The sequence below is a fragment of the Tripterygium wilfordii genome, chromosome 22 (genome assembly GCF_013401445.1).
Source record: "Tripterygium wilfordii isolate XIE 37 chromosome 22, ASM1340144v1, whole genome shotgun sequence".
In the NCBI taxonomy this organism is placed as follows: domain Eukaryota; kingdom Viridiplantae; phylum Streptophyta; class Magnoliopsida; order Celastrales; family Celastraceae; genus Tripterygium; species Tripterygium wilfordii.
This window is the reverse complement of record NC_052253.1, coordinates 4905546-4931594: the sequence shown is the minus strand read 5'-3', so window position 1 is coordinate 4931594 and position 26049 is coordinate 4905546. Positions and strand designations below refer to the sequence as shown.

General features: G+C 36.6%; 4 protein-coding genes, 1 long non-coding RNA gene, 1 other non-coding gene and 2 pseudogenes across 7 annotated transcripts; 4 read left to right on the top strand and 4 right to left on the bottom strand.

Annotated features, from left to right (window-relative positions):
* Positions 1 to 262: 262 nt before the first annotated feature.
* Positions 263 to 2869, bottom strand: LOC119991418 (annotated as a pseudogene).
* Positions 2870 to 4246: 1377 nt separating this feature from the next.
* On the bottom strand, positions 4247 to 5676 carry LOC119991416 (annotated as a pseudogene).
* A 106-nt stretch (positions 5677 to 5782) lies between these two features.
* On the top strand, positions 5783 to 6909 carry LOC119991415 (ATP synthase subunit alpha, chloroplastic-like; the record flags this gene model as incomplete). The annotated part of the gene is given in 2 exon segments (XM_038837772.1): positions 5783 to 6282; positions 6284 to 6909. Coding segments are annotated over 2 exon segments (1056 nt in total), but the record flags the coding sequence as incomplete, so codon positions are not given.
* Positions 6910 to 8798: 1889 nt separating this feature from the next.
* TRNAS-GCU lies at positions 8799 to 8886 on the top strand. Its single transcript has one exon. It is a non-coding gene; the product is annotated as a tRNA-Ser (tRNA).
* A 2405-nt stretch (positions 8887 to 11291) lies between these two features.
* On the top strand, positions 11292 to 14250 carry LOC119991354 (50S ribosomal protein L24-like). 2 transcript variants are annotated; one of them, XM_038837718.1, is made up of 6 exons: positions 11292 to 11414; positions 12086 to 12178; positions 12296 to 12391; positions 13327 to 13430; positions 13526 to 13662; positions 13917 to 14250. In XM_038837718.1, the coding sequence occupies exons 2-6, from the start codon at positions 12119 to 12121 to the stop codon at positions 13997 to 13999; spliced, it is 480 nt and encodes a 159-aa protein (XP_038693646.1). In that variant the 5' UTR covers positions 11292 to 11414; positions 12086 to 12118; the 3' UTR covers positions 14000 to 14250. The 2 variants fall into 2 exon arrangements, with proteins under 2 accessions (XP_038693646.1, XP_038693645.1); XM_038837717.1 differs by having other exon boundaries at positions 13327 to 13448.
* Positions 14251 to 15180: 930 nt separating this feature from the next.
* LOC119991352 (vicilin Jug r 6.0101-like) lies at positions 15181 to 17697 on the top strand. The gene is made up of 5 exons (XM_038837714.1): positions 15181 to 15510; positions 15733 to 16226; positions 16309 to 16502; positions 16607 to 16957; positions 17058 to 17697. The coding sequence occupies exons 1-5, from the start codon at positions 15344 to 15346 to the stop codon at positions 17535 to 17537; spliced, it is 1686 nt and encodes a 561-aa protein (XP_038693642.1). The 5' UTR covers positions 15181 to 15343; the 3' UTR covers positions 17538 to 17697.
* Positions 17698 to 19053: 1356 nt separating this feature from the next.
* On the bottom strand, positions 19054 to 19470 carry LOC119991355. Its single transcript, XR_005466225.1, has 2 exons — positions 19397 to 19470; positions 19054 to 19302 (listed from the first exon to the last, which is right to left on the bottom strand). It is a non-coding gene; the product is annotated as an uncharacterized LOC119991355 (long non-coding RNA).
* Positions 19471 to 20153: 683 nt separating this feature from the next.
* Positions 20154 to 25730, bottom strand: LOC119991353 (homocysteine S-methyltransferase 2-like). The gene is made up of 7 exons (XM_038837715.1): positions 25447 to 25730; positions 24142 to 24198; positions 23832 to 24061; positions 22852 to 22981; positions 21586 to 21789; positions 21351 to 21422; positions 20154 to 20647 (listed from the first exon to the last, which is right to left on the bottom strand). Exons 1-7 carry the CDS (start codon positions 25594 to 25596, stop codon positions 20492 to 20494), a joined length of 999 nt encoding a protein of 332 aa, XP_038693643.1. The 5' UTR covers positions 25597 to 25730; the 3' UTR covers positions 20154 to 20491.
* Between the last annotated feature and the right edge of the window lie 319 nt (positions 25731 to 26049).

The following is a 26049-nucleotide window of genomic DNA, read 5'->3' as shown; positions in this document are numbered from 1 at the left end:
GAGCTTAAATTGGGAGATGAATAATACACACCTTAACATTTGTCCAAAAGTTTCTTATGAACTGCTTGTTATTTCTAATGTCTTCATTTGACAAAAATGTAATAAAAAGTTTGGCTTTTAGTCATCTGATCGTTTTGCCTTTCTTTCAATAATATAGATATACTATTTCTAAAAGATCAGCCATGTAGTAATTAATATACTGACAAATGAAAATGTTTCTACAATCACACTGAAAAACAAAATACATTATCATAAAGGGTTCCAATGTCTTTACTTGGCTCAATCTTGAAAATTCTTAGTATTATATGTACTCAATCTGCATCTATAACCAATCTGACAGATTCTGAAGTGATGGCTGATGTCAACGATGACCATGTTGGATTTGTAGCTTCTTCAACTTCCTCTGTTGGCACTTGTTCTATATTAAAAGTAGGCTCAGGAGGCAATGCTAAGTTCTCTATACGTCCTTCAAGCATTTTGATTACCTTTCTCATTGATGGACGATCGCAAGGTCTTATTTGTATGCACCACAATCCTATTATTGTCATCTTCTTAATAATATTATCCTCCACATTAGTAGCATCCCCAACTTCTGTAACCTTTCCTTCAACCATTTCATGGTAAACCCACAAAGGAAAGTACATCTGACTTGAATTATCATCTGTTTCTACATCGAGCTTCTTCATTTTCCCTAACATTTCCATCAACATCATCCCAAAACTATACACATCAGCTTTATTTGAAACACCTCCAATTCTTTTGTAGATCAATTCTAGCGCTATGTATCCGATTGTTCCTCTTGCTGCAGTGATAGACACAATGCTATCATCTGTTGAGTACAATTTAGCCAGCCCAAAATCCGATATCTTAGGAACAAAGTTCTCATCAAGAAGTACATTGTGAGGCTTAATATCAAAATGTAGGATTTGGATATCACATCCTCGATGAAGAAATCTCGTACATTTTGGTCCAACTTAAGGAGATATCTCCTTCTCGAGACGTAATATATTTGTCAAGGGAGCCTTTGGGCATGAATTCATATGCAAGAGCGCATTTTGGTCCCTCAGCACAGAAGCCAATGAGACGCACCACATTGACATGGTAAATCCTACCAATAGTTGCAACTTCATTGATGAAGTCTTGTCCATTAGCTTTTGATTTGCCTAACATCTTAATTGCTACTAGTTGACCACTTCTAAGTTTTCCTTTGAACACAGTGCCATAGCCTCCTTCTCCCAATTTTTTTTGGAAACCTTTACTTATTTTTTTGATTTGTGAGTAGGAGTACCTTATTGGCATAAGGTTGTTTTGACTTTCTAGGAATTCTTCAAGAGAGTCATCCATTGATAAATGTCTCCTACGCCATTTATAAACCACAAGCGCTAGAAGACATGGCATCCCACATAAAATTCTTGCTACAAGGGATAGTGCTGCAACGCAGAAAAAGGAAGAGAATTCATGAATGATTAATTTGCAACTCGGATTTGTAGGTAACATTGATGCTTGTGCCAAAAGAAACCTCAAGATGACTTACCAAGCGCAGAATACACCAATATCCCTGTCAGAAAGAGAGGAACAAAATAAAGGAATGAGCATTGGAGAGAAGCTGATATTATCGTAAAGAGGGAACCATAAAAGCAATTTCAAGGATTCTCACCTATTGATAGGGTCACATAAAGAAGAAGCTCATTGAGGAAGCCTGTACAGTCCATGGCATTGAAATATAGAATTGAAATCCAAAGTAGGTTTTAAAAAGTAAAATAAATATAGCATATGTATCTGCCTAAGTGTTTATTTATGAAGTAAAAAACTAGCCCACAATTGGAAGTTACCGAACATACTGGAGCAGAACAATCTAACGGTGGTGTTGTGCAAAGCACAATTGGCCGTGCCCGATATTATACTGCAATGTCCACAAGGAATGGTAGGCCACGAAAGCTCCAAACCATAAACCAGCTCTTTGTGGATGTCCATGTATGAAATGTTCTTATTTTTCTCTCGCAGCAATGTTGTCGTGGTAATTAAATCGATTGCACAGGAGGGATCCAAGTCCAACATCTGCACATCACCAGCCAAAACATAATGGTATCTCCTGTAAGAGGGATTTGTTTTGTTGATGCAAGGAGCAACATTCACAAAAGAGTGAGACTTCGTTGGAGTTTCACAGCTTATATAGACAATATGATCAGTGTTTGACACATTGGCAAAGTAGTGATAAGATGAAAAATATTGGTCGTAGCAGTATTCGTCGTAGTAGCCATAAAATTTGTAAGTGGGTAATAAAGAATATAGAGGAGTGGAGGAGTGGTTGTGTTCTTGGATGCCAATGTCAGCAACTCTGATGGTGAAGTTATTGTAGTTGATCGCCTTGACGACATATTTTGCAGATTTGAAGCTCAATATGGTGTGACTGTTGTCGCAAGACAGTTCATAGTTGCGGTCACCACAAGCTGGAGGGTCTCCTTTTAATCGAAAAGGGTGGCTGATTTTGATGTTGTCACCGCAAGAAGAATGGTGGTCACAGTTATAAGTCATGCTTTGGTTATTCTCGCCGCGGGATACATGGAAGTGGATTGCAAGAAAGGAAATGAGAACTGCAAAGAGAAGCTTATTCTGCAACATGGAGAGTGGCTTCTTCTGAAGCAGAGAACCAATGAGTTTATTTGCATGTCTATCATAATTGAATATTTGGCATGATATATAGACCACTCAAATCAATTGAGTTGTTGATATTTCATTCCAAGAGAGATGTGATTTAACTCTCTCTAGAATACATGTGTGGACTACCATGCCTTATCGCTATGAAGACTTGGGCAAAGACAAGTCAATCTCTTGTTCTGTGGAGAAATGACAAGAACTTAAACTTCAAGAGAAAGATCAAACGCATTTCAGAGCCTAATTCATTGAGTCATTAATGCTATGGGAACTCATTGTTGTTGAAATATGCGTCTTTGATTGAACCAGTGGAGAGCCCACACAACACGTGAGACGTCTTGAGATAATTTGTATTGTTTGATTTATGATTAAAGAAAGAAAATACATAAAACAACGGCAATTGAGTGAATAATTAATAAATTTTTCATATTTGAAAATTTGTTTTTGATGACATGTCATATTTGAAAATTGAAACTATACTTCAAAATGATATTGTATTTATTAAAACTTAAAGAAATTTCACTATTATGATTGAAAATATCACTGATTTAAAGAAAATTTTGTATTCTTATAAAAGAATAATATTACTTGGATCATTATTCATTTGTGCTCTGCTTACTATGAAATTTCACATAGACATTCTTATGTACCTAATATGATTTATTATGAGTAAAATTAAAATTTTCAGTTATGATTTCTTTATGATTAATCAATGTGCAAAAACATGATGCTCTCTTGTTTAAATTAGCATTCTATTTGATCAGTTTTTTCGGTTCCAAAAGATATTGACAATGCAGTGATTCTGGAGATATAATTTTCTTAATCTAACGCATGTATTTTGGAACATAAAACGTTTTCAAGTTTGTTTAAAGAAAAAACTGACTGAGGATGTCAACATGGATATCATAGAGTAAAACACGCTCTATAAATACATGTTAGTGTAAAACTGTGTTTTAATTTTTATTTCAAGTATGCTTGTACTTAATGGAATTTTAATATTTAGCTTAAGTAGGTATTGGTAATAGAGTTTTCTTCTCTATTATTAGTAATAGTTCGAGTTTAAATTGAACTATTATTAAAATACTCTACCACTATATTTTTAGAAAAGCAATTATAATAGAATAATTATTTTTATTTTTATTATTTTTTATTAAGTGTCATGTACCATAACTTTATAAATAGAGGTTTCAGGTATGAAGAAATTCATATGGAACATATAAGATTAAAAACATTCACTGTTTGGTGCATAATTAATGTTCTGTCTACCTCATGTTTTTGTCTATGTGCAGACAAACTAAACATTAATTTGAACTCATTCGATCAATCGAGAAGAAGAAAAGCCATACGGATTTACTTGAGAGAGAGAGAGAGCTTAAATTGGGAGATGAATAATACATCTTAACATTTGGCTTTTAGTCAGTCTGATCCTCTTCCTTGCCTTTCTATGATATACCAGAAGATCACCATGTAATATGTACTCAAAAAATAAAAATGTTTCTACAATCACACTGAAAAATAAAATGCATTATTATAAAGGGGTTTCAATGCATTTTCTTGGCTCAATCTTAAAAATCCTTAGTATTACATATACTCAATCCGCATCTATAGTCAATCTGATAGATTCTGAAGTGCTGATTGATGTCAACGATAACCACGTCATGTTTGTAGCTTCTTCAACTTCCTCTGTTGGGACTTGTTCTATATTAAAAGTAGGCTCAGGAGGCAATTCTAAATTTTCTATATGTCCTTTAAGCATTTGGATGACATTTCTCATTGACGGACGATCGGAAGACCTTATTTGTATGCACCATAATTCTACAACTGTCATCTTCTTAATGATATTATCCTCCTCCTCATTAGTGGTATCCCTAACTTCTACAATCTTTCCTTCAACCATTTCATGGTAAACCCGCAAAGGAAAGTACATCCCACTTGAATTATTATCCGTCTCTGCATCGAGCTTCTTCCTTTTCCCTAGCACTTCCATTAACATCATCCCAAAACTCTACACATCAGCTTTATTTGAAACACCTCCAATTCTTTTGTAGATCATTTCTGCCGCTATGTGTCTGATTGTTCCTCTTGTTGTAGTGACAGACACAATGCTATCATTTGTTGAGTACAATTTAGCAAGCCCAAAATCTGATATCTTAGGAACAAAGTTTTCATCAAGAAGTACATTGTGAGGCTTAATATCAAAATGTAGGATTTGGATATCACATCCTCAATGAAGATATTTAATCCCACGAGCCACGCCAACAGAAATCTCATGCATTTTGGTCCAACTTAAGGATATATCTCTTTCTTGATGGAGAATGTATTTGTCAAGGGAGCCTTTGGACATGAATTCATATACAAGAGCGCGTTTTGGTCCCTCAGCACAGAATCTAATGAGACGCACCACATTGACATGGTGAATCCTACCAATAGTTGCAACTTCATTGATGAAATCTTGTCCATTCGCTTTTGATTTGCCCAACATCTTGATTGCTACTAGTTGATCACCTCTAAGTTTTCCTTTGAACACAATGCCGTAGCCTCCTTCTCCCAATTTGTCTTGGAAACCTTTACTTATTTTTCTGATTTTTGAGTAAGAGTACCTTATTGGCATAAGGTTGTTTTGAGTTTTCAGGAATTGTTCAAGCGAGTCATCCATTGATAAATGTCTCCTACGCTATTTATAAACCACAAGCGCTAGAAGACATGGAATCCCACATAAAGCTCTTGCTACAAGGTATAGTGCTGCAACGCAAAAACAGGAAGAGAATTCATGAATGATTAATTATCAACTCAGATTTGTAGGCAACATTGATGCTTGTGCTAAAAGAAATGTTAACATAACTCACAAGCAGAAAAGATGCCTGTATCCTTGTCAGAAAGAGAGGAACAAAAATTAAGGAATGAGTCTTGGAGAGAAGTTGATATTGTGGTAAAGAGGAAACTATAAAAGCAATTTCAAGGATTCTCACCTGTTACTTCGATCACTAGAAGAAGCACTTCGAGAAAGCCTGTACAGTCCATGTCATTGAAAAGTCAGTTTATATATATATATTATGAAAACATATTTTGTACATCCTATGGTACAAAAATTATAAGAAATATGGGTTTAGTGCATATAAGTCACTGAAATGTTGCTATTGATTCGATGATCCCTATAGGACGTGGTCAACGAGAATTAATTATTGAGGACAGACATACCGGTAAAACAACGGTAGCCACAGATACGATTCTCAATCAACAAGGGGAAAATGTAATATGTGTTTATGTAGCTATTGGTCAAAAAGCATCCTCTGTGGCTCAGGTGGTGACTACTTTACAGGAAAGAGGAGCAATTGAATATACTATTGTGGTAGCTGAAACGACGGATTCTCCAACTACATTACAGTACCTCGCCCCTTATACCGGAGCAGCTCTAGTTGAATATTTTATGTACTGTGAACAACACACTTTAATCATTTATGATGATCTATCCAAACAAGCACAGGCTTATCGCCAAATGTCTCTTTTATTACGAAGACCACCCGACCGTGAAGCTTATCCAGGAGATGTTTTTTATTTGCATTCGTGTCTTTTAGAAAGAGCCGCAAAATCAAGTTATAGCTTAGGTGAAGGAAGTATGACTGCTTTAGTCAGGAGATGTTTCAGCTTATATTCCTACTAATGTAATTTCCATTAAAGATGGACAAATCTTCTTATCCGCCGATCTGTTTAATGCTGGAATCAGGCCTGCTATTAATGTGGGTATTTCCATCTCGAGAGTAGGATCCGCGGCTCAAATTAAAGCTATAAAACAAGTCGTGGGCAAATTAAAATTGGAATTGGCTCAATTCGCAGAATTAGAGGCCTTTGCGCAATTCGCTTCTGATCTCGATAAAGTTACTCAGAATCAATTGGCGAGAGGTCAACGATTACGCGAGTTGCTCAAACAATCCCAATCTGCTCCTCTCGCGGTGGAGGAGCAGATAATGACTATTTATACCGGAACGAATGGCTATCTTGATTCGTTAGAAATTGGACAAGTAAGAAAATTTCTTGTTGAGTTACGTACTTACTTAAAAACAAATAAACCTCAGTTCCAAGAAATCATATCTTCTACCAAGGTATTCACCGAAGAGGCAGAAGCCCTTTTGAAAGAAGCTATTCAGGAACAGATGAAACGTTTTCTACTTCCGGAACAGTTATAAAATAAAGGGCATTGATCACCCTTAATTTAAATACTAATTTAAAGCTTCTATGACTATCATATAAAAAAAAGTCGAATAAAAGAAAAGAATTTGAATAGAATTAATTAATCGAATTAAAGATATAAATTTTTATATACCATAAAAAAGCTATAGCTATAGTCTAAGTGTCTCTTATTTAAACCTGAACCATTTAACTTTCTATACAATATATGACACACCACCAGATCAAGCCTATAAAAGTACAGGTATCAACAGGCCCCACGTAGGAGGCACAAATCAAACCCACGCAGAGGCAGACTAAGCCCACAAGTGTCTCTTATTTAAACCTGAACCATTTAACTTTCTATACAATATACGACACACCACCAGATCAAACCTATAAAAGTACAGGTATCAACAGGCCCCACGCAGGAGGCACAAATCAAGCCCACGCAGAGGCAGACTAAGCCCACACACCTTCTTATAAATATTCGGAGGAGGTGATACTAGAACCCATGACCTCAGTCAGGGACATGCAAAGTCATTGCCACTCAACCAATGGCTCATTTGCAACCATTTAACTTTCTTGACATAGATAAAAATCTAACAAACTTATGAAAATAAACTGTGTCCATGCGTCCAATAGGATTTGAACCTATACCAAAGGAATGTGCTTTTTAGATGATCCCTCTAGAAGAGGGGAATTTGAACAATTTTTCTAGTTACTTTGTTCTCTATTTCTCTTTGAAAGAATCCTTAAGAAAGGTCTTTTGTTTCCGCTGGACTAATAATACTCAAAAAAAAAAAAAGGATGTCTTTAGTAAACCAAAGTCACCTTTTAATAGCTATTTCGCTTCAATTCTTTCTCGACAAAAAAAAAATCGAAGATTTAGTTATGATTAGAAAGAAACTTTTCTATGTTTATCCATGGATCCTTTACTCATACTCATTCAATTGAAGATATTCATCCAATTAAAAAATTATGTTTCGTAATTTCATAATCCAATTTATGTTTATGAAGTTATAATTGATTCTTGGATACAAATCACGAGAATGTGTATTCTTCTTCGAATCTTTTATTGAAAGTATTGAAAAGGGAAGGATTAAATCCTTTTAAGAAATGAAGTTTTTGATCGGAATATGAATCCAACCAAGGGACCCCTTAACTATTAAGGGGATTACTAGAACGAATCACACTTTTACCACTAAACTATATCCGCTATGATGCCATTATCTTATAGGAAGGGTCTTTTGTCGAGCAAATTAAGTAAGTGGTCGTAATCAATATAGGATTAAAAAGGAATCTTGAAAATGAGAGTATCGATATTTTTTTTTTGTCAGTACACATAATGAGCTTAGGAAAAAAAGACTCATTTAAATAACTCAAAAAACTTTAAAAAAGTGCTTTCTTTTTCGAGAGGGGTTTTTGTTGACCAATGCTGCTGGCCAAAACTAATGAATTTATAACAAAAGAATGTGTTGTTCAAGAAACCACAGTCGTTTTAGCTTCTTTTTTTTTGGTGTCCAGTAAAAAGTAAAAAAAAAAGAAAATAAGAAACGAGACTATGATTCTATATCTTGGAAATAGTCCTCTTTCTGATTTTTATTTCTTCTTTCAATAACAAAAAAGGCCCGACTAGGTACCGACCGGGGCCAGGCCGTCGAAATCAGAGGAGGGATTTCATACGAAAAGCTATTTATTGTTCTTTTTTTTATTATTATTAGTCTATATTGTATTTTTTTTTGTCTAGTCTGGAAACAAAAAAAAATAGGGTCTATATAATATATCTAGATAGATAGATTGTATATTGAGTCTGTATTGATTGGAATATTGGGTTGTAGATCTCTTTTTTGAGCACTTACTTTATCTAACTTTTATCGGCAATTCCATTTAGATAAAAGTTAGATATTTGATAAAACTTTCTTACATATTTTTATATTTTATATCTATAATATAACTATTTTTTATAATTGTAATTCGGAAAGATGGCTGAGTGGACTAAAGCGTCGGATTGCTAATTCGTTGTACGAGTTCTTCGTACCGAGGGTTCGAATCCCTCTCTTTCCGTTTCTGTTACGTTGATAACTTGGTCTTGATATTTTAATTCTCTTTAGAATTTGTCAAACCCTCTTGGTTTTTGTTTTTTATTTTTTCATATATATATTATTAAGTATTATAATTTTTCTTTTCATTTTCAGAGTTAAGGGTGTGAAATAGATAAAATCCTAAGAACATTTCAAAATAAAGCAAAAAAGCCATTTTTTTATTCTTCGCGTCCGGGATTTCGTCCGGGATCATTAGATAGGAATCCGAAGATGAAGAGTGAAACAAAGAATATGACTACCGTGTAAACAAAAAGTTTGAGAGTAAGCATTACAAAATCTCCAAAATTCTTTTTTTTTTGTTTGTTTGGGAAAAAGAGAATAGATTCTCTATTTTTAGAACACATATTCTATTTTGACACCAAGAAATCAAGTGCTTTATAGAAATAGAAAAAAGATTCCATTTCAGAAATGCATTTGTAAAATTGGGTCGAGTCCTTCATTATCAATTTATTTCATACCAACAATTAGATATTATGGGGGACTCTAAGTTGAATATTCTATTCTAGTTTATATGATAAAGTATTCTAATAATATATAGACTAATGGAATAAGGTCTTTCAAGGGAAAAAAGTGCAGAATGCGGAAATATGTGGATATAGATTTATCGTGACTATACAGGAATCTCGATCGTTGACTTGAGGATTCATACTGTTACGACTTATATGATCTTATCAATTGTTAGAATTTTTTTTTTCGTGACTAAATCATGAAATTTGGAAGAACAGTATTTAAGATTTATCGAAAATTGACAACAACTTGCCAAACAAAGGCTAAGGGAAGAAAGAGCACAGGGATGACTGGCATAACATCTACGATTGGCTTCAAAAAAGCGTAGGCCTCAGGCAATTTAGCGAAGAAAAAACTGCTTGAATGAAGGCTAGAATTAAAACAGATCCAGATCAAACTAAAGATATTAAGCATAACAAATTTTTTTGTCTTAAAAATAGAAAGATAATTGTATATTTTTTTTATTGAGTTTATGAATAAGATATTAAACATTTTAAATTTTAAAATGCATAATTTCCCCTGTTCCGAAATTATGCTCAGTGAGTTTACTTGCAATTATGTGATTTAATTTTCTCAAGAATACATGTGTGGACTACCATGCCTTATCGCTATGAAGACGTGAGCAAAGACAAGTCAATGTTTTGCTCTGTGGAGAATTGACAGAAATTAAACTTCGAGAGAGACGTAAACACGTTTCAAGCCCTAATTCGTTGTCATTGACTAGCTATGAGGACTCATTATCGATGACAATTCTTACCTGACCCACCCCAACTTCCATGATTCGCACCGTTGCCATCCTTACACCATTCAAGAGCCTGCACAATGCGTGGAGTAGAAGAAGTATGGACATAATTTGTTTGATTCATGATTAACGAAAGAAAAAATAATTTTTCCTCCATAAATAATAAAAATATATAAAAAAAAAAACGTTGATAAGAGTTTGTCATATTTGAAAATTGGAATTATACTTCAAATATACCTCTATTAGTTATGTTTAGAGTTTATATAAGTTGGATTATAATCAAAATGCTTAATCACTATTGTTATTATTTTTCACTAAAGCGTCATATAGGTGCTAAGTATTATTGACTTATCAAAGTAGAAACAAGAAAGACAACTCAAAATCTATTTGTGTATGGACAATTTGATGAGCTATTACTCGTTTATAATTAAGTCTTCATAAATTTCCAAGACTGGAACTTCAATAGAAGATGTAACATTTCTAGGCCTAGTTCTTTTGATTCATTGATTGCTCACAAAAACTCATCAATTTCAAAAAAAAATAAATAAATAGAAAGATAACGATGTATACTTACTTGAGCTAGAAACTAGAAAAGTCACTCTTTTTCACTAGTATTGAAAGGTCTTCACAAAGAAAAATAGACCACTCATTATGAATGATTAATAGGTTCCATTCTTTTTCTCAGTATGTTTAATGCAATAATAGGTCCATTTCATTATTTCATGTACGGAGCTACTAAGAGCATTCGCAGCAGTTTCCTCATCTCTATCTCTATTCTGTTGGGAATGCTCTAAGAAACCATGGGAACACGTGCCTTAGTATTTTTTTTGATTTTTTTAAATATATGTGCATATATTTAAAAAAAAAAAAAAAGAAGACTTGTTTTCATTTCCTTGATTATAAAGGTTTGCAATAGTTTAAATAATCGAATATTAACTTGTTGAATATTTTTGATTTTGTTTCTGAAATTAAATTAGCATTTTTTGTTTTTTAGTTTTCAATTGGGCTAGAAGCCTAAGGCTTTACATGCCCAAAGAAAATGGGCTTTACCCAATATTGTCTTAGTTTTCAATTGGGCTGAAAACCTAAAGGCTAAAACTGGGATTTACAACTAATGGGCTTAACAGGTCAAAACATAAAATACGCACGCATACCTACCTCCACCTCCTCAGTCCTCACCGTCATCTTCTCTCTCGCCTTGCGTTTAACCGCCCCTCCGACGCAGCGACTCGGCTAGTGAGGTATTTCCCCTCCCTTACTCTGTGTAATACGCACGTACTTATCTCTTTCTTTTTGTTTGTCTCTGTCAACCACACTCGGTGTTTCCTGTGGCCTATCTTCCGTCCGCTGTAAATGTCTGATAATCATGGCAGTCTCTCTTCCAAACTGTCTACAAATTCTCAAACTGATTTCAAACCCGTCTCTTGAATTTCATTGGCAACAACAGTCTCACTCATTACCCACTACAGAGAATCCAATCTCCTCTCTCCGTTTTTCCTCATAGCCGAAAGTGAAGCCATGAGACCATGGTTTGGTTTTCACCCTTGTCCTGCCTCAGTACCCTCTTTTCAACAAAGTAGTTAGTCATCTTCTTATCCTCTGTTTTCTGGATTGAATTTGGATTGGGTTTTTAAGCAGTTGGTGGACTTTTTGTTTCATATTTCCCATGGCGGAGAGGCTTACTACTTGTTTGTAAAAATTCCTCAATGGAAAATCCTTTGAAATTCTCTCTAGATTCCTGTGGGACTTGCTTATTTACAGTAGCGGCATTAAAATGAACGATGAAATCAGATGAAGTTATTTGTTTTCTCTTTAATTTCTGTGATATGAACTTGAGTCATTCAAATTTCGTGTTTTTATTGCCTTGGTGGTTTATAGAGTTATGATGAGAATTTTGATTGAAATTTGACAGTTGAAGTTAAATTAATTGCTTAAAGAGTCTAAGATGGGTTGGAAGGCAGCAGAGAAACTGGTTAGGCACTGGAAGATACTCAGAGGAGATAATGTAAGTATATGATGTGCTTTATTATCCTATTTTATTGAGACTTTTTGGGTCTCTTCATTTTTGTGATCGGGTTTTCTTCTTTATCTTAGTGTCATGATTATCAATATCATTTTACAGGTGATGATAATCAGGGGCAAGGATAAAGGAGAGACAGGTCTTATTAAGCGTGTCATCCGCTCTCAAAATCGTGTTATTGTTGATGGGAAGAATCTGGTGAGTTACACTACCAAGTGTTGCTTTATATTTACATCACATTTTATGCAATATTTTTGAATTTGCATTCTATGTTGTTCTGTGCCATGTGTGAGTTATGGAAAATGCCTACTTTTTCTGATGAAAAGTATTTAGGTGGTTGTCGGAAATGGGAACTCCCTATGGCGTACAGGCGCAGTTGCATTTACAAGTCAATTGGAACTGAAAATTTATTGATACCTGAGTGTTTCATTGTTATGATTCAAACAAAAAATGTCTATACTTCTGGTTCTGAAAAATCTTCTCAAATGTCGCATATCCAAATGTCCTTTATATGCTTCACTCATTAGGAGAAAAAAGAACAGCAAGAAGAGTATGAAATCCATATGTCAGTAGACACAAAGATACCATGGTTCCATTAATACGTTGATGCACTGCATTTCAAATCAAATTGCAGATCCTAGGGAAACATGGGCTTTTATATTTTCACATTCATTCTGCTTCTCTCATGATCGGGTTTTGCCTTCATATTCTATATTGTTGGTCATATTTTGGAATTGGATTTTGGCTTTCTAGATTTAATTCCAGGGGGAGTTTTGGGCTTTCTTGTGTATCCTATAGGACATTGCAGTTGTAATCATTTTAGAGTCCTGTTATCCTGACTTCCCCCTCACTATTGATAGTTTGTTCATAGCTCCTTTCATAGAAATTAAGAATAAGGTCTATCCCAATCTTGAGCAGTTCTTAGAGAAACTAACATCCCAAGAAATTCTATGTTGACTTTCCTAGAATTAAGAACTCTCGATCGCTTGTGTGTTATTCCTGTATTTTTTAGCTTTGGTTCAGCTTTTGGTGTGGTATTTATCTTAGCCCCTCTAAATTCAAGTAGATTTTTTGGCTTTCAAAAGAATGGCTCGACAGAAAATCCTGAATGCCTTGTTATGCGACATGTGTAGGTTAAAAAACATATCAAACAAGGAGAAGGTCATGAAGGCGGGATTTTCACAGTTGAAGCTCCAATTCATGTTTCAAATATTCAAGTCGTTGATCCAGTGACAGGGTGGAGTTTTAGTTTACAATTAATGGAGTTTCAGTGGTTGTTTTGACATTTATTTTGGTGAAGAGGCGACGATGAATGGTTTGTTTTTCATGCAGGAAGCCTTGTAAGGTTGGGACTAGATATCTAGAAGATGGTACAAAAGTTAGAGTATCCAGAGGGATAGGAGCATCTGGATCTATAATACCTCGTCCTGAGATTTTAAAGATAAGGACAACGCCAAGACCTACTGCTGGTACGATTTTCTTTCTGGTAACTTGGTACTTCGAGCTATTTTATATTGTACATTTGAATTGAAGTCTTGATATTAATTAAAGAAAAGAAACACTTTCATCAACTAGAAAAAACCTTCATATGCAAGGCTGTAAAAATGGCACTTTTATTTTGCAGTGTCATCCTTCAAATATTTCTTTCTTTTGATCCCATTTGGGTATATCCCAGTGTCCTGGTTTACTTTGATTACTGATATTATTTGGATTCACTTTGCAGCTGGTCCCAAAGACACTCCAATGGATCTTGTGTTGGAGAAGACATATGATGCTAAAAGTGGTAAAGGCATGCCTGACCTTTGAGGTGGCTCGTTCTTTACTTCGTTCTGGCTCTTTAGTCCTCAAGTAGTATGTTTCCTGAAGATGTTGCAGATATGGTTGCACGAGTTATTTACTTACGCATAAAATGAGAATAATTTTACAAATTCTTGCACTAGACAATGATCTATGGATTGTGATAGAATCATGACAGTAAACAATCTCCAGCATTAATTTGTCTTTAATGAATTTTGATGGCAATCAGTGTTTCATGCCTAATATTTGATCTTCTCTCGAATTCCATCTCTTTCATGTCATTCTGTTGTGAGCTCTGATTGCTGTGAATGAGGCTATAAAATTTAATGCATGGTATGATTGTCATGGCCAAGATTATCAAAATAGATGAGCATGTTATGCTTCTGCTATTTATTTTTTTTGCATTTTGTTTCGTGAAACTTGATGTGCATACTGATTGCTATTCCTCAAATGAGGAAAAGATGGAAATTAAGCAATTTCTTATGACAGTAATGCTGGCCACTAAATGAAATAAGTTTTACATTGTGGCTTCCTTGACTCGCATATGGATTAGTACAGATGGGTTAGCCTTTTGAATTGAAGTTCACTCTTTTAATGGCAATCGTGAATGACACCATACAAGTTTGACCATATCCGATATGAGTTTAGGTCTAAACTCGAATCATCATCAGTCTTGCATGCACAGAAATTTTCCATTTGACAATAAGATGAATTGCGTCAAAATCCAATGATCGGTTGGATCAAAATTCAGTGCGTGGTTAGAAAGAAATTCACTGTATCATTAAAACGTATGTTCTTAGGGTGTAGGAAGGAATTGCCCTGTTTCGTGATTTCTGTTGATCCTTCTGGAGTAGATGAAAAACAGAGACAATTTTCAATTAACATATTAAGATTTGTCTGCAACAATAACAACATAAACCGACTGAACTATGCAGAGAGAGATCCCTGTGAAATCCAAAATGTGCCTCAACTTTTGTCTGTATTCTCCTCTGTGTGTTGACAGACACACACACACGTGAACAGCCTCCGCGTCTCCACGACCCAACACATCGTCTGTGTATGCGGAGACAAATCCAACTTGAAATTGGCTAGAGATTCAATTTCACTAGGCGACAAAAAACATCTCCTTGCTAGTACTAGTACTAGTAAGCGGCGATCGATTTCTCAACATGATCGACACGTAAGGAAAAGCAGAGGACACTCGTCTCTCTGCATGTATTTCAATTTTCCACTCTCATCACTTCACTTCATCTCTTACTCGATCAGTTAATCTCCGCTCTATAAATTCAGTACCCATCTACAATCTCTCCATAGTCAAACCAAGAAAGCGAGCTTAATAAGTCTAGAGCAATAATGGGTTTCCGGGGAAAGCTTTGTTTAGCCATTCTGGTCCTCTCTGTTGTGGTTCTGGGTGCTCTGGCGACGAAAGACCCAGAACTTGAGACTTGCAAACACGAGTGCGAGCAACAACACCAATATGACAAGAAACAAAAGCAAGATTGTAAAGAAGAATGCGAAAGGTACTGTAAATTACCATTTATCGATTTTCACTTCTCATTCATTCAGTTAAATCCCTTACATAATTGTTTCAAATATGGCCTTGTACAATTGTGATAATGTTCTTTAATCTTCTCCTCTCTCGATGAGTTTTTGCATTCAAATTGTTGAATGCTGAAGTACATTTATCTCAAAATGTTCAAGCTGATTGAAGATGCTATACTACCATTTTTATCCATTAACAGGTATAGCAAAGAGAAGAAAGAGAGGGAGCGTGAAAGAGAAGGACATGGAGGCCGTGGTGGTGACAGGGAGGATGCGGAGGGGATCATTGAACGTGAAGATCCCCAAAAGAAGCACCTGAAGCAGTGCCAGAGCCAGTGTGAGAGGCAAGCGGGACAAGAAAGAGCACTCTGTAGGCTCCGGTGCGCTCAGAAGTATGGAGGAAAGTCTGAAGGAAGAGGAGATGAAGATGTTAGTTACAAAAGGCAGGAAGAAGAGGAGGAAGAGAGAGGATCAGAGCAAGAAGAGAGGAACCCCTATGTGTTTGAAGATGAGCATTTCAGTTCCGTACATAAGACGGAGCATGGCAGAATCGATGTCCTACAGAGGTTCAACAAGAGATCCAAGCTTCTAAAAGGAATCGAGAACTATCGATTTGTCGTTCTTGAGGCCAATCCTCAAACCTTCATTACTCCTTGTCACTTGGATGCTGAAGCTGTGTTATTTGTCGCAAAGGGTATAAAAACTTGCACTTGCATGTTAATTGATAATTTTTATTTACATGAAGGTTATATATTTACTGATATGGATTGTTGCAGGAAGAGCAACCGTTTCGATGATCCAGGAAGACAAAAGAGAGGGCCAAATCAAAAGAGAGAGCCATAATGTGGAATGTGGAGATATTATCAGGATTCCCGCAGGCACTCCAGCTTATATAACCAACACGGATAACAATGAAAAGCTCACCATTGTCAAGCTTCTCATGCCAGTCAATACTCCTGGTCACTTTGAGGTAAAATACTTGGAACTTGCTAGATTCACTCGAAGCTTGGATTGTATCAAATAATGAAGAGACCAAATAATGAAGAGACTTGTGTTGGTATAATTGTGATGTAGGTGTTTCACGGGCTAGGTGGCGATAACCCGGAAAGCTTTTACAGGGCATTCAGCAGGGAAGTGCTTGAAGCTGCCTTCAACACTGACTGGAATAAAATTGAGAGGGTCTTCAGGCAACAGAGTAAAGGAGCCATTGTCAAGGCTTCCAGTCAACAAATCCAAGGTCTGAAGCACCGCGAAGAAGGCGGTAGTATCTGGCCTTTCGAAAAGGAATCGAAAGGCTCATTCAATCTCTTCAAACAACGCCCATCAACCTGTAACAACTACGGCCAACTCTTTGAAGCCAGTCCCAGAGATTACAGGCAGCTTGAAGACCTTGACGTTACTGTCTCTTTTGCAAACATCACCAGGGTATGGCAGTTCACTTCCTTCTTTCTCCCTCGCATCTCTACGGGTCCGACATTATTCATTATTCATTATTCGATTTACTTGTTTGTACCGGGTGTCGCAGGGATCTATGGCTGGTCCATACTTCAACTCAAAATCCACCAAGATATCCTTCGTGGTGGACGGCGAGGGACGTTTTGAAATGGCATGTCCTCATGTCTCGTCTTCCGGCTCAAGTGAGAGGGACCGTAGCAAGTCCTCCTCGCGGGGAGGACAAAAGGGAAGTACAAGCTACCAGAGAGTAAGTGCCCGTCTGAGAGCTGGCACCGTGTTTGTAGTACCAGCTGGGCATCCAATAACATCAATAGCTTCAGCGAACAGCAACCTCCGGATTCTATGCTTTGAACTCAATACAGAAGGCAACACCAGGTATTTCTTGGCAGGGAAGAACAACGTTGTAAGTGAAATGGAGAAGGAAGCTAAGGAATTGGGGTTCAATGTTCCAGCAGGAGAGGTGGAGAGAGTGTTCCAAAGGCAAGATAAGGAGCTTTTCTACCCGGGACCGGAGAGTAGAGAGGAGGAGGAACGCCGTGCTTCTGCGTGAGAGAGGAGTTTTGGGTTTTGAGAGAGTATATATATATGTAGATATACTTGTAACGTGTGTAATGACTAAATAATGGTGCAGGCGCATGTAATTAAGCAAGGTGTATGCTCTGTAATGGTACGGCTGCTTCTATATTTCCGACTTAAATAAGAGGGGCAGGCTTGACGGTTCTTTTGATTGACAAGCTCCTCTTTATGTTCCATTCTCTTCTCTGGAATTCTGTGTGAATGTTGATCAGTGTTATCCATGGCCAAATACCTTCATAATCGTACGTAAAACAACAGAACATAACTGGAGACCATAAACTTCTCTCTAAAGCTCTTTCCAGTATGGCTGCGAAAGGAGAAGAGTGCGAGTAAGCCTAGTAGTTATATCGGTTATATCTTTGACTTTGGACATTAGTTTAGGGGTTATATCTTTGACCTTGTAGGTGAAAGATCTCTCAAAGTCGGGAGTTTGAACCAGTGGAATGTAATTTTTTGGGTTTCGTGGGTATGGGCCTGCATCTTGGGAGTCCGCTGTAGGTATGAATTGACCCAAGCACAAAGTGGCCGTTTTGGTCTCCAAAAGAAGTGTGAGGGGTAAATGGACTGGGCCTCTCTCTGACCCATGACTTTGATTTAGACCAAGTCCTTTTACGACCATCAGGTCCAATTTAAGGCCCAGTAGAAGAAATGTGCTTTAGTTGTGAATTGGTATAATAAGTGGCCTGGCCCAGGTTCGTTAGCTTAAGTTCCATTCCTGATAGTTTAAGGCCCAATAGAAGAAATGTGCCTCCAGTGGATAATTAGTGGCCTGGCCCAGGTTCGTTAAGGTAAGTTCCACTCCGGGTACTAGTCGAGCTTGTTCCTTTCCCGCCGAGCTTCTCTTTCCTGAAAACTTGATTGGATCTGCGCCTGTACTTATTCTTCTTTTGACATTTCATCCTCTCAATCAAAGCATTGATTGCATCCTAACAAAATCCTGTAATATGATCTCATATAACAACCAAACTGGGATAGCGATCTGGGGGTTATCGGCTTCAGTTAAAGCTCTATGACTACATGGTTTCTGTGGTTCGATCCCCAACGGAATCTATTCTTGTTTGGTTTCGCGAAAAGGAATCACATTCGGCCTTGACCCAACTTGATGTGTTTGACAGCTTTAACAGCAGAAGGTATTCAATTCAAAAGTGATAAACAAATACACTAAAACACACTACTCAAGTTGGCAACCATGCACATGAGGAAAATAACCAACCAAAGAGAACATCTTTTTTCTCAAAGCAACCAGTAATCATTCATTGCTAAACCCTAATTATAAGCACAACATCCACCACGAAAATGATTCAGATTCATCAAAATCATAGCCAGTGACCGATGACTTCTTTCGAGTAAACTCTTTTCTTAAATATTTTTACTTAAAATCATAGTCCATACTCCATAGACATCTAAGATACTGTTATCCTCCTCTCTGTCATCTTCATCGTTGTCAAGAGTCTTAACCAAAACATATTATGATCAGTAACACGAATTCATAAAGAAAAATTAGTTAAATACACTGTAAAAAGTTTCTTAATGAACAATAATGTTGATAGAGGAAGAAGAATACTAAACTAGTACTAATACCATGTCATTGTTTTCAGGCTACAAAATGTGTGCAGAAGAATATAAACTACAATATGTAGATAGGATCTCTAACTACATCATATCATTGTTCAGTTCAACATCTAATGTGAACTTGAAGTTTCATCCAACCATTGTACGCCTTCGACCTCTTTGTCGCACTGCGTTTCGTTGAGAAGAAATGAGAAGCTATTGAACTGTAAGAATTCTATTAGAATGTCAAACAAAAATGGAGATAGGTAAGGAGAATAGCACCTTGAGCTAGCTTGTTCAAAGTGGATGACCACTGCTTTGAGGACTTCCTGTAGGCAGCAAGTATCTGATCCATCTGCACAAGTGTGTAAAACCCTTGAGAAACCGTTAAGAGTAAAAGTTCTGGTTGATTCCAGTTACAGAAACCGTTTCTTATATCAGAAGTATCAAAATGGAAAGGGTGTGAAAGTAGAAGTAAGCATAGGACTTAATCCCAGCGTCGTCTTAAGAAATTATTCAAACTTCAAAACTTCACCAAGTTAATTCTTTATTTTCACTTCTCCCTTCAAAGAAAGATGTGGTAGAATCAAGCCCTATATCTGGTTTTTCACCACCAGATATATCTATTGCATTGGGGTTGACCTTATTTGAGTGAGATGTCTTGAACATAATCTAGCTGAGATGACCAAAGTATTTACATTCTCAAAATATGAAGAAAACAGTTAACACAAACAATTTATTTACAATATTGGTCATAAAAGCCTGGCTGGTGACTTCACAAGCCAAATATTTCAAATTTGAACTCGATCGATTAAATTAAATGACCCTAAATCAGACATCAAGATCAATTTGATATTCGTAATGAGTGTAAAAGTGAGGCCTTGTGCTTGATACAGTGGCAAAATGGTCGCGTTAAATTATGAGCCGGTCCTTGGGGTTTTGATCATAGTTATTTGATTGTTTTACTTCAGGCAATGAAGAGGATAAATCCCAGTTTTCAAGCCATGACAGAAAGAAAATGAAGGTAGCGGAATCTGAGTGAGAGCAATACTTCGAAGATAGCGGAATTTGAGTGAGAGTGATACTTCAAATAACAACAGAACATAATATTTTATTGAACAGGATAAAACTCTCACATTGTTCGTGGTAGCAGACTGTTTTAATGTAAAAAAGATTATCATGCTTCATTTCCCCCATCTCGTCTGCCATAGTAGAGAGTGTTGAGCCACAGCTCGTGCAAGAGTTTGCATGGACTTCTCTTCCTTCTACACAGGACGAATAGAAAACAAAATGGACATCTGGACCCTGCAACCTGTCTGGCAACTTTGATGTATCTATAACTTTAGTGCTCTATCCATAGCAGAATGAGGGTGATCATCACGAGGGCGGAACAAATCTGCTAGAAAGAGTCCTGTAAACAGCTCTAATAGTATCCGGAGTTGTTCTGCAACAACCTCCAACCAGAGCAGCCCCAACATCACACCATACATCTACATATGACACAAAATCTTTATCCGAAACTCCGGTATTTTGCTGCAACAGACACAAGTATGCAAAACAAGTTAGCATAAGAAATCCAGAATTAAACTCAAGGTTCTGTACATGTTCGGTGTTCCCGAAAAGAATTGAGGTTACTATTGCAGATAATCCCAGCAATTAAATTATGATAGGAAAAAATTAATTTGGTAGTTCCAAAACTAAAAAAGTTCGTTTCTAGCAATGAACAAAATGGCACACATAATTAGGGAGGATGAGAGGAAGATGCTCAAAAAAAGTGGGGTAGATGGATTGGAAGGCCTTTGTATTGGTAATTCCTAAATCCTAACAGTCAAAATCCATGGGGTTTGTAGTATTTTATTCTAGAAATAAGAAAAACCATTGGTGCAGAGAGAGAGAGAGAGAGAGACTAAAATGATGATTGTCCAGGACCCAAGTCATCAAAGACATTTCTAATATAATAAAACATCAAATAATATCTCAACTTTTGTTACGACCACTTGCACCAGTTCCCACCAAGTTATCATGAAAAGCTGATTTCTTAAGTTGCTGACAACCTACATAGACTTTGCTCTTTCTCATGGTACGAAATCAGATTTCAGTTAATAATTACTAGTCAAGTGTCACTATAAAATGCATGCATTTATCTCTTCGCAGTTATTTAAAAGGAAATCATAAAGAAAGAAAACTGAAGCAAATTCATATGCTATAACAAATAGCTATAACAAAGTGAACTTACCACCCACTCCTTTTTATCAGGATCATAGCTCTCCCCACTGTTTGGATATATAAGTATTGGTTTGGTAGTCACCTGAGATATCATTTGCTAAATAAGTCTTTCCCTCTAAATGCAGATACCAGGCAGTTAAGTGACACTCTCTTAAAAGAAAAGTTCGATGGTCAATTGACAAAAAGAATTAATAAATAGATTGAAGATGGAATAGCAGAATATGAAAACATAAGGTGAGCCATACCTTCTTAAGAGCTAAAAGTAGACCATGAATAAATCTAGGTGGAGTGCAATTTATTCCAACAGCAACAACTTTCTTGCACGATTCAGCAATTGAGGCACACTCAGTCAATGAGTCACCACTAACCACATTTACACCGTCCTTAGAATTAAAGGAAAACCAAGCAGGAATCTTTATGACTTCTTCTTCTAAAAGCTCGGCATAAGCCTGCATGAACACAGGGTGCAGAACCAACCAGAAAGTTGTTACCATAATTGAATATGTAGCACTACTTTAACCCCAAAAGAACCTATGCATAATAAAACCTTCTTGACAATTGGATTCAGTCTGTAGCAGCCCAAACTTTGACAAGAAATTCATTGTGTCAGATACCCCAATGGATGGGCATATTACTCAACATTACCAGGAATCTATGGCCTGGAAATGAGGATTCATTTGACAAAGGTAGTGAAAGTCAACTGTTGGAGATGTAAGCCTCCACACAAGTCCCAAATGGAAAAATAACAAGACTAGAGAATGGTGTGTAAAGCATTGGATGGGCTTAGACTCTTACGTCGTGGCTTTTGAGTAATGAGCTCCAACCCAATTGCTAGGTTCGAAGGGAAGATGTAAGGCCCAAAAGTATGCCTGCAAATGTAAAGGAAAAAAAGGCCCAAATGTGTGCATGTCTGATGTTGGCCCAACAAAGGATCCAATGTGATCCAATATTTGATGAGGTCTTGTGTGAAGGGGGTATGTTGGAGATGTAAGCCTCCACACAAGTCCCACAAGGAAAAATGACAAGAGTAGTGAATGATTTATAAAAGCATTGGATGGAATTAGATTATTAAGTCATGGCTTTTGAGTAATGGGCTCCCATCCAATTCTAAATGGACCATATGTTAGGACCACTAACATGGGCTACCCCTAAGATCCATATAAATGTTGAACATTAACTTTATCAGTGTTTTGGTAGTCTGGTGTCTCAGAAGGTCTCACGTCCATGCTTGGTGAAGGAGAAAGAAAATACCTTTCTTTTAGTCTTTGAGAAAGAAAACTAGTATGCGTCAGTAATCAAAATTTTCAACAAAACCATATTTTTTAAAGAAAAAAAGGCATCAACAGAAAAAACAATCCAAAACTATGCAACCCATGTTTCTACATGAGATGTCACCATTCAACAACAGTGGAAGTGTGAGACTATTCACTATCCTTTGTATTCCACACTTAAAACCTTTCATATATAAGGAAATTAAAGCTACTCAATGCCAAGAATTTTCAGATAAATACCTGAGCTTCGAGCTTGTTCGGAATTGTCTCAAATGCTATTAAATCAGCACCTGATTCAGCCAGGACCTGAACCCTTCTCCGATGGAAATCTTTCAAAGTTTCAAGAGTGATGGCTTCACCATAGTTCCCACTGAATAGAAGAAATGACAAAAAAAGGGATAAAGAAAAGAACATGTACCAAGTGTAATAATTCTTCGTTAAGTCATGGACATGAACCATAGAAGAGGCCATCAAAATTCCAGAAGAAACGAATGAACAATATGCACATGGTTAGAAAAATGGTGTAGAATCCACACATGTGCATACCTGTTATATGCCCCCCCCGGGGGGGGTGTTCATGATCCATCATTATACATTATAATAATTTATTCTATTTCAATTCTTCAATAAATAGGTAACATGATGATCTAATGATTGGAAATCTGCGACATCTAATTTAAGAAATCTTTGGTCTAATAAATTTCAAAAACAAACTAAGCACAGCTCACACAACAAATACCAAAAACAACTTAAATCACCTATATTCTGATCCATCAGTCAAATAAGCCCCGTAGCTGCCCACAGAAGCTGCAAATTCATTATACATTATAATAATTTATTCTATCTCAATTCTTCAATAAATAGGTAACATGATGATCTAATGATTGGAAATCTGTGACAGCTAATTTAAGAAATCTTTGGTCTAATAAATTTCAAAAACAAACTAAGCACAGCCCTCACAACAATACCAAAAACAACTTAAATCACCTATATTCTGATCCATCAGCCAAATAAGCCCCGTAGCCGCCCACAGAAGCTGCAAATCCATCATTATACATTATAATTATTTATTCTAATTCAATTCTTCAATAATTAGTTAACATGATGATCTAATGATTGGAAATTTGCGACAGCTAATTTAAGAAGTCGTTGATCTAATAAATTTCAAAAACAAACTAAGCACAGCCCACACAAAAAATACCAAAAACAACTTAAATCACCTATATTCTGATCCATCAGCCAAATAAGCCCCGTAGCTGCCCACAGAAGCTGCAACTAATATGGGACGGTGTTTGAGAACCTTTTCACCTCCAGTGCATGCACCAGAAGCTTCAATGCATCTCTCATAATATATAGCCCGTGCCTCAGAAGCGATTTCCACACTCTTTTTTAATAAAGCTTCACCTTCTTCCCTAGAGAAGCCTCTTTCTTCAAACCCCTGAATAGTGGCCTGTTCATATTCAAGTATGAACAAGGTTAGAGACAAACGGAGGGAAGGAGGGAAGGAGAGAGAGAAATCACTCGTGATACCTGATAAGATGCTGAAATTATGATATCTGCACCTGCTTCAAGGTAGTCAAGGTGTACCTGCTCAATCATCAAACTTGTGAATAACCCGAATATCACCATTAACATTCACAACACCAACATAACAGACTTGACCAATCGTACAGACCTCCTAAATTGATAGAACAACAACAAAACTTCAAAGCTGGTAGAAATTGCTACTATGGGTGTTATTCAACTTAGTGATCTTGAATTCGATATACATGAGAATATATTTTGCAATGGCACAAGTCTCAAAGCTAATCATTTTACAATGTAAACAAACAAGACACCTCTAATGCAATCCAAAACCCTGAACAAGCACCACGTCATAAGTTGCAGGGCAATGCACACTTGTTTATGTTAGAATTGCAGCTTAAATTATTTTTTAAAAAAAAGATTCATATTTTCGTACTCACAAACTACCATACAGAGGCTTTGCTAATGAAATCCAACTTCAGTCGCCACTCACTAGAATGCTTAAGAAGGTTCACACCACAAACATACCCCGTTGAGAACACATTTATCGGAATGAACTTTATGGTCATTAGTTACTCCCATACCACCAATACTGTCAAGGAAAACAAATAAAAGAAATAAATAGTTGGGATAAGAGGAGAACACATCCATATGGTGGTCCATACCCTAACATTTACTATTTGGTACCAATACCATAAATACACGTGAAAGCTAAATCTGGTATATATCAAAGCAGCTCCCTAACAATGAGTCAGAGACCATATGCTTATACGGTGGTCCAATATCAAACTCAAAAAAAAATCTTAAGCTACTACCGCTGGGTCTCTACTAAGTAAGCTAAAAGGTGTTATGCTCTCATCAGGGGAAAAAAAGAAGAACAAACAAAAGGCCACAAGCACCGAGAGATCCAAAGAGCTAATAATTAATTCTTAAGCTTGTTATGTTGGATAAATTTAGTTCAGTGTAATTACGAACATTACCGTAACGACCTCCTAGAATATCTAATTTTCAACCAAATTCAGCTCCACGATCTAAGAATTTTCATGCCGGGTTTGGTTCTCGAGAAAAGAAGAAAAATATCTTAAATTGAACATAGTTGTGTCCCTTGACAAAGTGATTCCGCTCAGGCTCAGATTAGAAAATCTCAGAAAATCGAATTCTGCACTTTCTCAGAAGCCAAACAAAACAAGATTTCGTCTGCAATCCTCTTAATCAATCAACAAACAACTAATTAAATCGACTCGTAATGCACAATGAAAGGCACATATATTCATGTACTACAGATATAAGAATACATGTGTGTTATTGTACCGTGCGGATGAGGTGAGGCGAAGTTAGGAGACACTTGGCGCTCCATAAAGGATCGTTCAGGTCAGCACCATGTCGTTCGAGCTCGGTGGCAAGGCCACCGTCAATCACGGCGGAGCCACCCGCTTGACGGAGGAAATCCTTCATAAGCATTGAAGGTGTCTCTTCTCCGGTGCCGTTCAGATCCACCGTCGCGTTGGCCCTGGCAAGAGCTGTTCTCAAGAGTGCGTATATTGGACACGAAGCACGCTATCGAGTTGCCAGCTCCGCGGGTTCTTCATTTATCGGGAGCTCAAAGAAACAAGAGTACCGCATTTTAGCCCCCAAATGATTGAATTATTACCAAATTCTCCACTTCATTTTTTTTTAATTATAGAGAAGGGATTGAGGAGGCTCGAACTCGAAATCTCTATGATACTACATACATGAGTGTTATTCGAACTACTCGAGGTTCTCTCTACTTGATTTTGGGGTATTGACAGATTAAAAAAAGATAGAAAATATAATCCAAATATATTGTATAATCAAATTTAAATAATGTATGATGGTATAATTTCATATTTTAGACTGACTTTCTAAATACAAGTAGTTGACTGTTGTTGCCCT

What these genes read in the sequence shown, in the direction of transcription:
- LOC119991353 (XM_038837715.1), bottom strand. Translation starts at nt 25,596, where the DNA reads ATGCTTATGAAGGATTTCCTCCGTCAAGCGGGTGGCTCCGCCGTGATT. An exon ending in TACTTTTAGCTCTTAAGAAG is followed by an intron (nt 21,423 to 21,585) that starts GTATGGCTCACC and finishes ATGATATCTCAG; the next exon opens with GTGACTACCAAACCAATACT. An exon ending in CTGATAAAAAGGAGTGGGTG is followed by an intron (nt 20,648 to 21,350) that starts GTAAGTTCACTT and finishes TGTCTGTTGCAG; the next exon opens with CAAAATACCGGAGTTTCGGA.
- LOC119991352 (XM_038837714.1), top strand. Translation starts at nt 15,344, where the DNA reads ATGGGTTTCCGGGGAAAGCTTTGTTTAGCCATTCTGGTCCTCTCTGTT. An exon ending in TGTAAAGAAGAATGCGAAAG is followed by an intron (nt 15,511 to 15,732) that starts GTACTGTAAATT and finishes ATCCATTAACAG; the next exon opens with GTATAGCAAAGAGAAGAAAG. An exon ending in TGTGTTATTTGTCGCAAAGG is followed by an intron (nt 16,227 to 16,308) that starts GTATAAAAACTT and finishes GGATTGTTGCAG; the next exon opens with GAAGAGCAACCGTTTCGATG.
- LOC119991354 (XM_038837717.1), top strand. Translation starts at nt 12,119, where the DNA reads ATGGGTTGGAAGGCAGCAGAGAAACTGGTTAGGCACTGGAAGATACTC. An exon ending in AGATACTCAGAGGAGATAAT is followed by an intron (nt 12,179 to 12,295) that starts GTAAGTATATGA and finishes ATCATTTTACAG; the next exon opens with GTGATGATAATCAGGGGCAA. An exon ending in GGGTGGAGTTTTAGTTTACA is followed by an intron (nt 13,449 to 13,525) that starts ATTAATGGAGTT and finishes TTTTTCATGCAG; the next exon opens with GAAGCCTTGTAAGGTTGGGA.